At 36.2% G+C, this 14,659-nt stretch overlaps 5 protein-coding genes across 5 annotated transcripts; 2 read left to right on the forward strand and 3 right to left on the reverse strand.

Moving 5' to 3' along the window:
• Window positions 1-208: 208 nt before the first annotated feature.
• On the reverse strand, window positions 209-1,653 carry LOAG_07138 (28S ribosomal protein S24). Its single transcript, XM_003142672.2, has 4 exons — window positions 1,372-1,653; window positions 1,048-1,179; window positions 772-846; window positions 209-666 (listed from the first exon to the last, which is right to left on the reverse strand). Exons 1-4 carry the CDS (start codon window positions 1,486-1,488, stop codon window positions 472-474), a joined length of 519 nt encoding a protein of 172 aa, XP_003142720.2. The 5' UTR covers window positions 1,489-1,653; the 3' UTR covers window positions 209-471.
• Window positions 1,654-1,763: 110 nt separating this feature from the next.
• Window positions 1,764-2,920, forward strand: LOAG_07139 (hypothetical protein; the record flags this gene model as incomplete). The annotated part of the gene is made up of 4 exons (XM_003142673.1): window positions 1,764-1,855; window positions 2,062-2,140; window positions 2,386-2,558; window positions 2,797-2,920. 4 exons carry the CDS (start codon window positions 1,764-1,766, stop codon window positions 2,918-2,920), a joined length of 468 nt encoding a protein of 155 aa, XP_003142721.1.
• Window positions 2,921-3,841: 921 nt separating this feature from the next.
• On the forward strand, window positions 3,842-4,664 carry LOAG_07140 (hypothetical protein; the record flags this gene model as incomplete). The annotated part of the gene is made up of 3 exons (XM_003142674.1): window positions 3,842-3,960; window positions 4,291-4,480; window positions 4,575-4,664. The coding sequence occupies 3 exons, from the start codon at window positions 3,842-3,844 to the stop codon at window positions 4,662-4,664; spliced, it is 399 nt and encodes a 132-aa protein (XP_003142722.1).
• Window positions 4,665-5,206: 542 nt separating this feature from the next.
• On the reverse strand, window positions 5,207-8,608 carry LOAG_07141 (hypothetical protein; the record flags this gene model as incomplete). The annotated part of the gene is made up of 9 exons (XM_003142675.1): window positions 5,207-5,367; window positions 5,515-5,705; window positions 5,872-6,116; window positions 6,497-6,574; window positions 6,644-6,774; window positions 6,875-7,043; window positions 7,447-7,587; window positions 8,140-8,349; window positions 8,486-8,608. The coding sequence occupies 9 exons, from the start codon at window positions 8,606-8,608 to the stop codon at window positions 5,207-5,209; spliced, it is 1,449 nt and encodes a 482-aa protein (XP_003142723.1).
• Window positions 8,609-11,368: 2,760 nt separating this feature from the next.
• On the reverse strand, window positions 11,369-13,233 carry LOAG_07142 (small GTP binding protein RAB28). The gene is made up of 5 exons (XM_003142676.2): window positions 13,065-13,233; window positions 12,800-12,865; window positions 12,380-12,544; window positions 11,858-12,009; window positions 11,369-11,608 (listed from the first exon to the last, which is right to left on the reverse strand). The coding sequence occupies exons 1-5, from the start codon at window positions 13,188-13,190 to the stop codon at window positions 11,437-11,439; spliced, it is 681 nt and encodes a 226-aa protein (XP_003142724.1). The 5' UTR covers window positions 13,191-13,233; the 3' UTR covers window positions 11,369-11,436.
• Between the last annotated feature and the right edge of the window lie 1,426 nt (window positions 13,234-14,659).

The following is a 14,659-nucleotide window of genomic DNA, read 5'->3' on the forward strand; positions in this document are numbered from 1 at the left end:
AGAGTGTCCTTTGCCGATCCAGGAAAAGCTTCATTCGGTGTGCTACAAGTCTCCCTATCTTAAGTTCTAATTTAACTACTCAATACGCTAAATTCTCTTCTCACACCAACAACAAACTCAGCCGTAACTGCATTCTCTATATTGCTAATAATCAAAGGGTAATAAATCATCAACAAACTTTCACCAGTAAATCATCAATAAATTTTCATCAGCAATAAACTTTTATCATCAATAAACTTTCTACCATCAACAATAAAATCAATAAACTTTTATCAACCTCAGTAAACCTTCATCAAACGCAAAGAAACTTTATCGTCCATCTCCCCTAACGCAAGGACAAATTTTTCACGAGACTAGGAGTATTTTTCTTAGATCATGATACAGCGATAATTTTTACAGAGTAATGTTAGTAAACCATTCGAAGTTAATTCAATCTTTAAAACGAAGTTTCAAAATAAATATAATTAACAATCATATATAGTTATAAGCTAAGTCTTCTTCGTCAGCCACGAATTGGATCTCTAACTTCACCGGTTGTTTGAGCAAGACTGAGAGAAATTCTTCAGTAAATCCAAATAGCCAATATATTTCACGAATATTCAGTCTGTTCCGATAATGGAAGAAACCTGCTACACGGACACAATTTCCTTGCCGTTTGATAACCAACTGCAAAATTCAGTAAATTTTTGAAATAGTAACTGCATACTAACATAAGTTTAGCTTGGCAACTAATCAAAGATTAAAACAACACTAAAAAATCACGAAACAGACTTCACTTCCATCAACGGTTATGTAGTCCGGAAAAAAACCACGTACGAAACGACGAATGATCTCATCTTGGGCCAGCTGAAATATCTTTCATTTTGAATGCAAAGGTTCTAAATTTTGAAACTGCTATTTGAAATATTAGTAATATTAGTCAACAATTATCGTATTCTTTTGATCGTTTTGTTGTTTCCAGTATAAAACACGCCCCTCCTATCTATAAAGAGTAATTTTTTCTCCCATGTATAGAGGTCCAATGGTCTTCTCGCTCTTATAACATACCACGACAGGTTGACGCTGTCGAAACGATTCCAAATTTTGTGAATGCCATGTTAACCATGATTTTTTAACACCAATATGATGAGGTCGGTGGGCCATTTCATATGTAAGCATCTGCTTTCGTCCACTTGTCGTCTGAATTATTCGAAATTAATTATTATCCGAAGGTTAATTGTTATTAATTATTCGAAGCTGTCATTAATACGAACATAACCAGTTACGGATCTTCCCAAAAGTTGACCGCAAAGCGCGACAATTCTTCTATGACAGTGGCATTATCCAGTTTGGTTTTTCAAGTCGTTTGGCTTAACAGCATAACAAAGATACCCTATACTTTCCAGCAGTATTCTTGTGAAGCGAGCACGATGTCGACATAAACCTTTCAAGTTTAACAGTGCTCTCGACATTTCGAAGTGAATTCCTTGTCATGCAGGTTAATACCATACTGTTCCAAAGTCCGTCTACAATTTTCAAACCAATCCAGTTTCCTGCGTCAGACTAAAATAGAACCAACTGAGGAATAAATATTTATCGACAATGCTGGACACAATTCAGAAACACCATATAGTTATATGACCACCGCGTATTTTATCAGCTATCTTCTACAAGATGTTCTGGTACTGGTTGGTATAGTTGATTTGCTTGCTGTTAGATGATGCTTCCTTGATCGATGGGAGCGTTTATCGTGAAGTTGGAAATCAGTATCAGCTGAATTGAACATGAAGAAGGAAGACGAGCTTACTCGACTGAAACGCAATGCTTCGAAACTTCTTCAGCAAGCTCATAAACAAACCCATGCTCAACAACGGCGGTATGTCTATTTAACTTCGGAATTTCAGATTCTTGTTTCAAGTTGTTGAAAGCCCGAGAAGTAGCATTATGCATACTGGTGGATGTTAAGATCAGCCTATAACAGTATACATTTTTATGAATTATAAATTTAAAAAAAAGCAAAACAGTTTCTTAATTTCAGTAAATCTCTTCATAAAGTTAATTTTGGGGTTTTTTTTTTCCTAGACTCTCTACAAATGGAAGATGCAGGTCAGCATGCGATCAGTTGGATGCACGTATCAGAAAACGTTTGGACTCTTTCACTGTATGTTAACAATTAATTTTCCATAAAAAGACATAAACTCTGACTCGAAATTGTGTTCTGGAGTCAGCATTGGTACTCTTTGAGTACTTTGGAGCAAAACTTTGTCTTGTTTGTTATAACATAATGTTTTCTTGGGGGATATGTTGTGCTGTGCAACTGAAGTCATTACAGAAGCCACGTAACGTTTTTCTTTTGTGACGTAGTTATTCTTTCTATTAAAATTAACCATATATTCCTATATTCAGCCTGTGAAATGGGCTGGGAAACCAAACAATTTGTCGCCTCTGATGTTTGCATCACATGGATGGATATGTATATCCTCAGATATGGTGCAGTGTGAGGCCTGTGGTCAATATATGAGTGTACTGATACCCTCGCTAGTGCATACCGATGTTATTGTTTATCAGAAATCAGTCAGGTACTTCTTTACATGTACAGCTTTCCTTATACTTATCGTCTTACGCTTCTGCAGATTTTACTCATTCTTTATTTCACAAAATCTTAAGCTGTTCGAGACATCGTTTTTCCTTTTTATTAATCTTTTTTACACCTTTGCTTACCTTTATTCGTTCCTCGAACAATTGTGACATCGCCTGTTTTTATTAATAATGATTAAAACTTGAGTCCATTCATTATAATACTGAATATGATTTCAGAATGCTTGTTTCCATGATCACCATGAAACATCATGTTACATGTCCGTATAGGTATACTTCTTCTGGTACGGACGATGCCGTACCATTGAACGCTCTCTGTAAAGACGTTGTTAATCAAAGGTAATTATATTTTGTTCATGAATTCAAATGATTGCAATAAAAGAGTGAAATTTTACAATAGCGTAGGTCAAAATTCTTTTCTACACTTCGTCGTTGTATTGAGGTTAAAACACGATGGAGTTCTGCACGGTTAAATCTAACTAGACCATAAGAGGGCTTCGCTAGTGGTATATGAATGAACTCATTTGTGCACGATATCTCACCGGCAAAGTACCGAAGACGGGTACCAGGGATAGTGGAGCTAGCAGGTGTTATTTAATAGTAAAGCGAGACGGTGATAGCAGAAGGTTGATTTATGGGTTACCCAAAAAGTGGGGCTAGTACGAATATGTTAATATCTCGACATGCATCTTCTGTAAGGCGTTCTTGATGGATCTGTTCTGGAGACTTATGGCACATTCCGAGACTTTTCGTCTCGAACACATCCAAGTGCAAAACATTAAGTTGCCAGCGACTTATGAAATGATAAAAGAGTTTCTTTCGAACTAGTGCAAGAAAATGATATGCGGAAATTTTTTTTTGTATATCATTTTCTTTGAATTATTGTTCATAGAACATCGAAATTCTCAAATCACCTGCGTTTACATCTTTCATTACCGATTAGACGTTGGTAAGGTTGAGAAATTCTGCCGTGGAACTCTGCACTTACTGTTCCATCCACCTGTACAGTCATTACAAATTTTATTGAGAAACTACGACGTATGGAAAGACTAGGAAACAACTGGTAAGGATCTGACCTATTCCTTTATCACCACCATTTTGCACCCCTATGACTTATAGGAGATGTGTTGCTGACAGACATTGAAGAACTCAGCATGAAGGTAAAAATGGAACGAGTGATCTTGAGTGTACTGCTTCACAACTATATGTAACATCGTCAATGATTCTACAACTACCACCAACTATTCAATTTAGGTGTGAAATCATGAAAAAGCTTGATCTCGAACAAATTAAAGTGGATGTCCCTGAAGTCCCATCGACTATGGTTCTTGAAACAACTGCACAAAAGTGTAAAGCACTTACTTGTTTTGGTTGGCAAAAAAGGTTCTCATTTTCCACTTTTTTTTAACAGTGTGGTAACTGTAGTAAGTAGTCGTTTGTTAGTGGCGCAAGTATACAGGACACTATCATTTACCAGTACTCATTTTCATGAGACTTATGGTGCTAGCCTTAGGACATCTCATACAAACCTTCCGTCTGGTTTGGTTACAGCTTCTGGACATATGTCGTACCGTGTTTAAACACTAATTAATTTCTGCCATTTGCAACTTGCAGGAAGTTTCGGCCTATTTTTGCTATTGTGGGAGTCTAAACTGCTTTTGAAATGTCTCGCGTTTCAAGAAGAAACCACTGCATTTCATTTCTCTATTGCAGCAAATATTTGGATGATGCTGTAGTTTGTACATATTGCAATAGGACAGTGGGGTTATGGCTTCTAAGAGGACATTTTTTCGATGTTGAGAAACAGCATCATAATTGGTGTACTTTTGCATCAGATACTAGCCGATACACAGATGGATGGCAGTGCCGTCATTTTGTACTACAATGCATCAATAGCTCAAAGGTAAATCAGCTGTCGAATTTCCATGTTTCGCTGATGAAGAAATCTCTTCTGCGTGCTACTCAGAAACTTCTATTTGGAACTAAAAATTTTTAAGGACTTTCCTGTCACGAACTGGGCAGCTAAAGCAGAAGTTTGGAAATCCGCTATTATACCGAGAAATATCCCTCCTCTCATGAGAGAATGAAGTGAGTTCCATTACGACAAAGCTCAGCAATTCCATGAAAAAAATCTCTACTTTTCAAGTCTTTTATATCACCATTATTCCTTGCTCCAAATTAATTCGCTAGAAATTGTTGCTTCTATACTTTTATGCCTTAATCAAAGTGACCTTTTGTTCATCAATAATTGGTTAACAGTGTTGCATGTACAAGTAAAAACATAAACCACAGATAATTTGGTGAGTTGCCTAATTAGTCGGCCCTGTAAAGTCGTAAAGTTACAATGCACATGGAGTTATTTACAAATAGTTTCCGGTTTCAAAAACAAAAACTGAAGGCTTGAACACATGACAGGTTCCAAAATGTCATACTCTGGATCTGAGAATGCGTACCACCCGCTAAAGGATAGTAGAACGGGATTACATTTCCAATATATCTTAAAAAGATGCTAGGGCCAACTTTTGGAAACCATGAATTTGTGGTCCCATTTTTCAAAAATTATGCGAATGCATGCTTTGCCTTTGAAAAACAAATGTTCAGCTTTCTCTAGAGCGTTTCTATAGTTCATTTATGTGCCGTTCCTGTCATTTCGTGTCGTTACACCGAGAGCTTTGAAAATTGTACTACGTTTGGCAGTGATAGCATGTTTCGATGGAACAGGTTTACGTGCCTGTGATCCAACGATAACCCCATTTTTGCCGTTTCGTGGCAAAGAAGCGCTTCGCTTACCTGAAATTAGCTTTCATGTGGCATGCAGGACCAACTTCCCCTTGGACATGGGGATCTTGATATCACTGAAGCTCAAATTCATTTACAATTTCCAGTAAAAAACGCCGTTTCATTTAATTTTAACCAAATAAGGTTGGACTCACGCACTTGTGTTCATTGATTCGATCACTGCACCCAAATGCTCAATTTCAGGCTCAGCTGAATATGCATTTTTCATCTTTTCGGACGAATCTGATGAATTTGACATCCTCTCGCGATCACGTGATGACGAATAATTATTACCACGTACTGTTAACAGTGCTATCGGCCGTGCAGCTGTTGTAGAATGTTGTCCTTTCCTTAAAATCGAATACGGGATATTAATTTTGAAGATCCCGAAACAGAGTTTAAAACTTTCGACAAGAAAAGTGAAACTTAAAATTTGGAGCTAAAAATGAACTTTTAATAGAGCTTATCAACATGAATGATAATTTGAGGGAACGAAATGCGTTCGAAAAAGCTAACTTCGCGGGAGAGAGTGGAACGGTTGATGAGACTGATAGAGGAGATGGTGCTCGGAAAGGAACACGACTCTGAGGAATCCGGTTACTTGCTGGAAAGGTTGAGGAAGTTGTGAGTCGGGGTCGTACTGGATGCTTCAGATCGCTGGCTACGGGCAATAAGCCTGGCGCCGGATTTTTTGACGGTGACAAAGCGTTTGAAACACCTTTATTAGCTACAACCACAGAACCGTCGTCCGAAAATCGTAACTAAAAAACGATAAGTTCAGACCCATATAAAAACAATTTTCCTGACGATTGATCAGAAGATATAGTCTGGAAGCTAAGGCCTTAATTCACATTCCAAATCGATGCCATGTAAATCTCGTGATGATGAAAATTTTTTCTTATCTTAGACAGGATATTCAACGTAGGTATTGTACAAGTGAAAGCTGTATTGATTATAAGTTGTAATTCAGTCCTAACAGTTGTAGAATGATCACTGTGGAACAAAATCAATTTAAATTTGCCATTTCACGAGATGATAATCATTAAAATCTTTACTTCAGAAAAAATGCGTTTTGCAGCTAAAGCTCAGTAAGAAATTGCCTTGAATTCATAACTTTCCAGAAACTATAACAAATGCTCACATTATTTGCATAACTTCGCGTGTTAGCAAGTATATCGGTACACATGAAGGACAAATCCTCCTCTTGATTTCTTGCAACCTAAAACCTAACAAATGTGAATCAGACAAGAAACACTAGTGAGGATTTACGTAAAAATTGTAAAGTGACCTCTCTGAGGATCTGCACTTCGGAAAGAGCTGCATCCAAAGCTGTACGCAGTTGGTCCCTTTCCGAGCGCAGGGCAGTTACTTCCTTTCGCATCTCTGCAAACAATGTTGTTTCCTGAGCGCAGGAAGAACCTGTAAATATGTTCAGTATAATGCAAAGAAATGTAGTCTCTGTAAGCATAGCAACAAATTTACAATTTCGTGAATTTACATTATTAAGAAAGACAATTACCGCGGCCATTTTGAACTTTTAGCTCATGTACTTCAAATAACATTTGCTTCCGTTCATTTACCAAGAACAACACCATCGACTTGTGACGTTCTTGTTCATCCCTTAACTTTTTTTCCAATCTTTCCACTTCCTTATGAGCTTTTTCACCTTCCTTTTGCTCATACTCCAGCTTAAAAAGAATTGCGGTACTTATTGCGGTAGATATCAAGTAAAGCTCCAACCAACTTAGATTTTGTCAAATGGAACATACTTAGAAAACAAGGACATAAGAAAAAACCCTATTGTATAACCCAGTTAGTCCAGTATAGGGAAGAAAAACACATAAAATGTCCTGAAATCGTTCAGTGTGTAGCTCAGGCCTAGAATTATGGTGGGTTCACAAGTATGATGTATAGGTTCACTCACATTATAAGGTAACAAGTATTTGGAATCAGCATATTGGATAATTCCATTTTCTAATTTTTCTGGCTTGGTAAGAAAGAAAAAGCACAAAAATTAGTGGTAAAAATTGATAAGAAACTATTCTTATTCAAATGAAAAGTAGAGAATATTTCTGGATTTATAAAACGCACTTGTTGACGAAGGCGAGTCCGTTCATTTTCAAGAAGAACACAAAGATCATCGCCCTGTGCAGCATCCGCTGCAGAACGTTGCTTTTCCTCATCTAACTCTCGCAAAATTCGTGCATGCCGCTTCTCTGTAGCTGCTAGGATCTAAAACAGAAGTGACTAAAATGGATGAATGTAAATCCCTTTATGTTTGGAAGAACAAGAGAAGAAAAAACAACAACGAAAAGAGACATACAGCTACACTGATATCATCATTATTCCTAGTTTATTAAACTTTCATTCTGCACGAAATCATTATTCTTGGTTTATTAACCCCTTATTCTGCACGAATTCTTCCCCTATGCTTTTAAAAAAACTTAGTCCCCCATTTAACCTTTCAAATTCGCTAGTGAGTTTAATTTGAATTTACTCTTCTTGTGATTTGCACTATTATTATCAAAAAAGTAGTCACACTCCTATCACATAAGAAGACATAATCTCCTTTCAAATGACTTGTTCTAAAATTTTTTTTCGTGATTTTCCATGCTTGTAAGATTTTTTCGTGCAAGCAGAATATACATGAGCAAAAAATACGCTTGTCAGTTAATAGACCGCATTACGGCCATTTCATATTCAGTAAAGCACACTCGAATAGGTATATATCAGCGCATTTACTGAATGGCATCATCATTTTTCACGTTTAGATTCAAAACAGACCTGTTTAGAGTGATTGTGACAGCGCCGCTGCACAGTGATTAAACGTTCCAGCTGCATCAATTGGGTTTCATACATGCGTCCAATTGCAGATTCATCAACTTCATTTCCTTCATCCGTAAAACCGGAGTCACGTTGCAGAGCTTTAATTGGGTTGCTTCCAGCAAGTTGTCCATATTTGGCCTCATGCAATAATTGCTTCGCTTTTTCTGACTGAAGTTTTTAAAACTGAAGACTTTTAATTTAACAAAAAAAATTGTTTAGTGATAGAAAGGCAACCTGTATTCAGGCTACAGATATTCAAGAAATGTTAGTAATTAGAGGAACAGAATAATGGAAAAAACTTGACCTTCAAAGTAGCTATTACGATATCACGAGCCTGGATTTCGCCTTCGAAATAGGCCAAAAGTCTTAAAAGCTCTTCAGTCGAAAAGTTTTTTCCAATAGATTGTATAGTTAACTCGTCATCCATGAATTCAGTTCATCAAAATTCATCAGCGATTTCTCGATCAAGGAAGAAAATGCTGTAATCTGTGACAAGCACGCATAAAAATTTTTTATAGAATTAAACTACCACTAAGAATGCGTTAAATCATCTATCAGGTCTTATTGGGCAAATTTCATAAATGATCCTAAGATGCTGAAATTCATTAGTCTGAAAGAAAAATCACCGAATAAATTCAAGGATTTTTTTCACGATATGAAATTTATCGTAAGGCATGTCATGAGTAAGAGTGTTTCAAACAAAAAAACACTGTGCAAAACTATACAAGGCCAAAAAATCTTTTAAAAAAAATCATCTAACGCATATATATAGAGAATCGAGTAGGAATGAAGCACAAAACGAAGAAATGGGAGGACTGAACATACAAGCAACTTGCGAGTAGGTGAATTAACATATCAATAAAGAGTTACAAGAGTTTCAGAAATAAGATTAAGAAATAACATTAATACATTTCAATTTTTTTTTCTGAAGTAAATTTAACCCGAGAAAACGACTCCCTACTTTTTCCTTATTCATTTCATCACTCTGCTGACAGCAATGGACCTGAGGATTAATGGAAAAGTGGAGAAATAAGGTAACATATTATGCAAAAGGTATTCACTTATTCAAAAGACAAAAAATAAAAATAAACTCTTTTTATATGTCCAAAGCAAGATTAAACTGTAGTTTGGCTCTAAATAATCACTCATCACAAACTAGAACTTCTTATTCACTTATATGGATACTTTGATATGCAAATTAAGGATATTTCTAAAGCTTGAAATAAGCTTATTGAAAAAACAAAAAACAAAGCGTCTTTCAAATTAAACACATGAAACAATTTCGAAACAAAATACTGCAAGATGTAAAACGGAATAGTGTTAGATTTAACATTTACCGACAACACCACTATACCAGATTACAATAACCTATACGAGATGGAATCATTAATTTCTCGTTAATGCACTCCTCACAGCAACCATCACTATCTCTTTACATAATAAACGTAGTCTTTTATGTTTTACATCGCCTCAACAACATTCTTCAAGCCAAAGCAAAACTGGAAGTCTTTATACAAATTATGCTCCAGCTTGTTGATAGTTTTCTATTCGACGAATCGCTTATTAAATCACCGTTAAAGTTATAAATCATCGCTGAAGCATATTCTACGTCACTAATCTGTACACTAAAACGAAGTACATTTCACTAACTGTTACGTTCTACTGTTGGAAATGGTATTTGAAAAAAACTTTTTTTGAAGTACTTTTGATATTTTGAAGTACTTATTTCCTCAAGCATTTTCTGTAAGGTTCTGAATATTTTCATTGTCAATCTAAAATCGACACATCATCATTAAATCTGCAGTACCTTACAAACTCCCAGCTTCATAAGCAAACTTTTAAGAGCACACTGTTAGCATACTTTGTAACGGATATTTAATCTTTCGCTTACACTCATAATAAAATTATTGTTACCACCCTCCAGCGCGCTATTGGACTATATGTTTAAGCGACCATAGCAAGCATTCTTCTCCGTTATCTATGTCCGTCCTAATATCTGTTTTCTTAAGCACTTCCTGCAAGGTCCCGAATATTTTCATTGCCAGTCTGATCAACTCATCATCATCATTAGATCTGCAGCACCTTGCAAATTCCCAAATTCCTTCATCGGCATAGGTGATTCCAGAGAAAAGATACGGAAGGTAACAAAAATATTATAAGCATTATTTAAAATGGCATAACAACAGAAAAAGCGCAACCCATGAAATCTAGAAACGAACCACGAGAGAAATGACCAGTAAATCACTAATAAAGACTGCTATTGACATTAACGAATCAAACTTGGTTCTAAATAACCAGAGAGCACAGTTATAAAGAACTTAGTTGACTGAAAGTTGATACCCACCAAATTCACTGACCAACCGCACAGAAGCGCTATTACTGTACATAATACCATTTATATTCATCCTTCCTTATTTATTTACTTACTGTCAGCGATTCTTCACATCAAATTTATGCAAATATGCAATAACCCCATACCACTTTTTGAAAATTTGACAACTAATCCATGGTAAACCTTAATTTCTATGCTAGCTATTCGTCGTGATGTTTGAGAATACCTTATAAATCGTTAGTCTTACTTTGTGAGGAAATATGTTATCCACTTATGTCCCATTATCTTACTAACACTACATGCCAACTGCACCCATTGCTTTCACGACACCAACAAATATCTCCGTGCACCTTGATTCCGAAAGAGTTCCCTCGGGAATCACCAACGCTGATTTGAGTCTCCACGGTTCAGTCTGTGTGCCTGATGAAAATGGTCGGTTCGGTTGGGTGTATTGGTGATGAAGTTAGTACGTTAAATAAAGTGATAGTGGTGGACGATGTCCTTCTAGAGACAGCACACTTCCTCTCCTTCCACTCATCTGCATATTGTACTTGAATTCTAAACTGAACTGTTAGGACAAAACAGCCCGTTACATCTGCTTAATCGAAAAAAAATGAGGCTTTTTTGTCCAAAAAGATGAGTTGCAACTTCCTCCTCCTTTACTTTTTGGAAATTTGAGATATCAAAACGACGTAGTTACAGTGACTTTCATAGTGATGTAGATACGATGGCAGAGAAAAGCCTGACATATTTCAAAAAATGTACGGTGCTGACTAGATCTTTAAGAATCTCATTTCCTGAGAGTGCTGCAGGGAAATCCTGATGTACTGGCAAAAAAGAAAAGAATTTTATGGAAATATTTTTAGCAAGAAATAACTGTACTAATAAGTATAAGTAGAATAAAGATAAGAACAATACAAAAGCTACATCACTGAGCAAACAGTAGTATTACGAGAGAGATCGGCTCGTGGTTGTTGCTGTGATGCTTTGGATTCTGCTTCCGTTCGTGTTGTAACGGAAGCCTTCACAACAATGATATCTCCTTCTGTATCGCTTTGCTCCAGTGGGATTCCAAGGATTTCAGCAGCTGTTTTCCTATAAATCTGCACTTTTTTGAGAACTGAACTATTACGCAGATCTTACTTGATAAAGAAACGTGCATATGGAATGCTTTACAGAGATTTTTCATATCCTAAATGTATAAAAAAAAAAAACGATTACTTGTTGAGTAACCAACACACGAACCTGTAACCTAGTTTTTTCTTTTTTTTTTTAAAACATTGAAACCAATATTTGCTGCACGGATTATGGTTACCCAAAGCCGGGCAAAATTTAGAAATTTACCTGAACATAAGCGTAACACTGTCACCAGTTTTCGCCGACACGTAATAACTGGACATTCCATACTGTAACGCGAATTTAGTATGCCTTTCAATGCGAATAACTCGACGGTGTTCCAGATCTGTTTTATTACCAACAAGCATCAGTACAGCTGGCTAAAATGTTCTAAAAATTTGAGCAACAAACTGTTTTTAGGTGATTTATAAAAGAACTGAATGTTGAAGATTTGAGAATAGATTTGGCGGAAAGTTCAAGCCACTGTCACAGAATGAAATCTGGTGACTGCTTTCACGTAATCTTCATGTTATCAACCATTTCATAAACGGTTGCATGTGAAAATGGATAGAATTCCCCATCATTTAATATGATTTTTGTTTCAGAATCTGTGCAAAAATGGTGTTTAGACTGATTTGTTAACCTCAAGCTAAAGAAGTATGAGCATCGCATCTGGTTTTCTCATCCTCTGAAGAAAAAAGAAAGCAGAAATCGGCATCTACGAAGCGAACTTTGTTTTTTTTCACTTACTTTTTCCTGAGCTTTGGTGACTTGTTTGATGATATTAATCCAGTCTTCCAGATTTTCAAAACTAGAGCTGTTGGTAACATCGTAAACAACAACAGCACCGTGTGCACCGCTGATGTATTTTTCAAGCATCGGACTTGCGATACTTTGTCCTCCAATGTCCCAAATCTACAAATTGTTGGTGGTGATACTGCAAATGGTTGATAAAATGAAGAAAAAATTGTTGGTGATGTTGTTGGTGGTGATAACTCCAAATAAAAAACTGAATTTTAAAAAAAAAGACTTTATATCGGGTTATTTTAATATTCTGTCGACATTAAAACGGTTCGTTGAAAACTTCAAATATCTTTTTATCGATGGGGCTTAAAACTTATGCATTAGAGAACTTATGCATTTTATCAAAATATAATAAAATTTACTCGCCTGCAAAAGAACAGAAACATTGCCGGGCAAAGTCAACCTTCTAGTAAAGAAATCCAAGCCGACAGTCTGCAAACATTTGGTTGCTGGATTTATCACATAGAGCAAAAAAAAGACCTATTCGAAGTCGACGAAATGAAGATTAAACAACTCAAAGTTATTCAAAAAAAAAATTCTGAGTATTGCTGTATTACGTAACCTACAAGACTGTCCCTCGAAAAATTTGCAGACATTCGATAAATGGTAAAAAGCACGAATAATTCAAAACCTGTTGATATTGTCGTCCGAAATTATCCTGAGCAAATCGAGCACAGAGTGACGTTTTACCACTAGCACCATCGCCGCATACTACTATTTTGATAATTTTTTGAACCGGGACTTCATCCCACTCCATTTCGAAACTTTGTGCGTCTGCCTTACCAGTAGTGATATATTTGCCTACTTTATATCTGGTTGTATTTGGTTTAACAGAAGAGGTGATAAAACGTATAAAAAAATATCGGAACCATGAACTTAAAAGTTTCTAATGCTAGTGCACCCAATGAGATCTTGGACGACTAATTATCTAAGCTCAGTCACTCTGGGACAATAGTACCACTGCAAAAGCAAAATAATACAGTGGGAATTAAATGAAAGCAGACGATGCCTTGAACATAAAATATATGAAAGAATTTATATGATGGAGAAACCTTATTAGAATCTGAATTAGATTTATAGTTGATCCTTTACATGCGCTGTATCCATGGTAACGGGATGTGAAACGTTTGCATACTTGCTTCCTTGCCAACTGAAATTTTTTTATTGTTGTAGCCTTAGAAAACTTTTAAGGAACTGTAAGACCTCTTCAAATGGCTCTATGCTTTTTTACTCAATATTATCTTGTGTACGGCGCAGCGGGTACGCAAGATATTATGTAAGCCTTTAGCATGAAAGAATTTCCCAATCCCGAATATCTTCTCCGATATCTGCAAAACTTTTTAAACGGTATACTAGACAGCGCCGAATACCCGCCCTACAAATCATTTTTCCTCTTCAGCCATCGAAACCAATGAAACCAATTTGTCAATGCAGCCTCCCAGAATAAATGACTCAACCATCATTTCATTTCACAATTACATTTGACATGACAATGCACCCTGTTCATACGCCATTTATCTATTAATTCTCAGGTTTAAATGGATATTTTACAGGAGCATGTACCCTTTACTTAGTTCAAATCCCACGGCTCACGTGTAGACACAGGAATTTGTTAGAAACAGAAAAGATAGCTTGAATCAAATCCCGAAAAACCCCAGGTCTCAACCCTCCTTGGTAATATTGCGTCTTATGTGTTTCCCCATTATCTCCATGTACAGATCCTCGCCAAGCAGGTCACTTCTCAGCCGCAAAGTGGTTTCTCTGCATACAGCACTTGAATATATATATATGCACTTGACACATACGACTATTATAATTTATCGGTTTTCAGCGTAGCATCCACACATGTCGCTCAAATTTATCCTCTTCCAAACTTCTATTGCTCAGCTTACGTAATATTAAGATCATCTTGAGTGCACGGAATACTGATCAAAAACTTTGCTTCAAATCAGTTTTTTAAAATGTATAGTGGCGTGGAAATGTGCCAATTAGCAATAAGATATTCTTACAAAAAAAACAAAAATAAAAAAAAGGAAAATGGACAAATAACGGAGACATTCATTTCAATTAATTATACAGATAATGAAAATCAAGTTAGATGAAATGGTGAAGATCAGAGAGCATGATCACAATAAAAAAGACCCGATAGTAAACTGTAGAATTCAACAGAACTCGTCTTCAGTGGTTCGTTCACATGGCATTTCATATATACAACGCCAGCCCAGG

Source organism: Loa loa (assembly GCF_000183805.2).
Source record: "Loa loa unplaced genomic scaffold supercont3.502, whole genome shotgun sequence".
Taxonomy (NCBI): Eukaryota; Metazoa; Nematoda; class Chromadorea; order Rhabditida; family Onchocercidae; genus Loa; species Loa loa.

Coding starts and splice junctions, on each gene's coding strand:
- LOAG_07138 (XM_003142672.2), bottom strand. CDS start 1,488: ATGGTATTAACCTGCATGACAAGGAATTCACTTCGAAATGTCGAGAGC. Junction 847..1,047: donor GACAGCGTCAACCTGTCGTG/GTATGTTATAAG, acceptor AAGATATTTCAG/CTGGCCCAAGATGAGATCAT. Junction 667..771: donor TAACCGTTGATGGAAGTGAA/GTCTGTTTCGTG, acceptor TGAATTTTGCAG/TTGGTTATCAAACGGCAAGG.
- LOAG_07142 (XM_003142676.2), bottom strand. CDS start 13,190: ATGGAGTGGGATGAAGTCCCGGTTCAAAAAATTATCAAAATAGTAGTA. Junction 12,866..13,064: donor TCGGACGACAATATCAACAG/GTTTTGAATTAT, acceptor AAATGTTTGCAG/ACTGTCGGCTTGGATTTCTT. Junction 12,010..12,379: donor TCACCAAAGCTCAGGAAAAA/GTAAGTGAAAAA, acceptor AGAACATTTTAG/CCAGCTGTACTGATGCTTGT.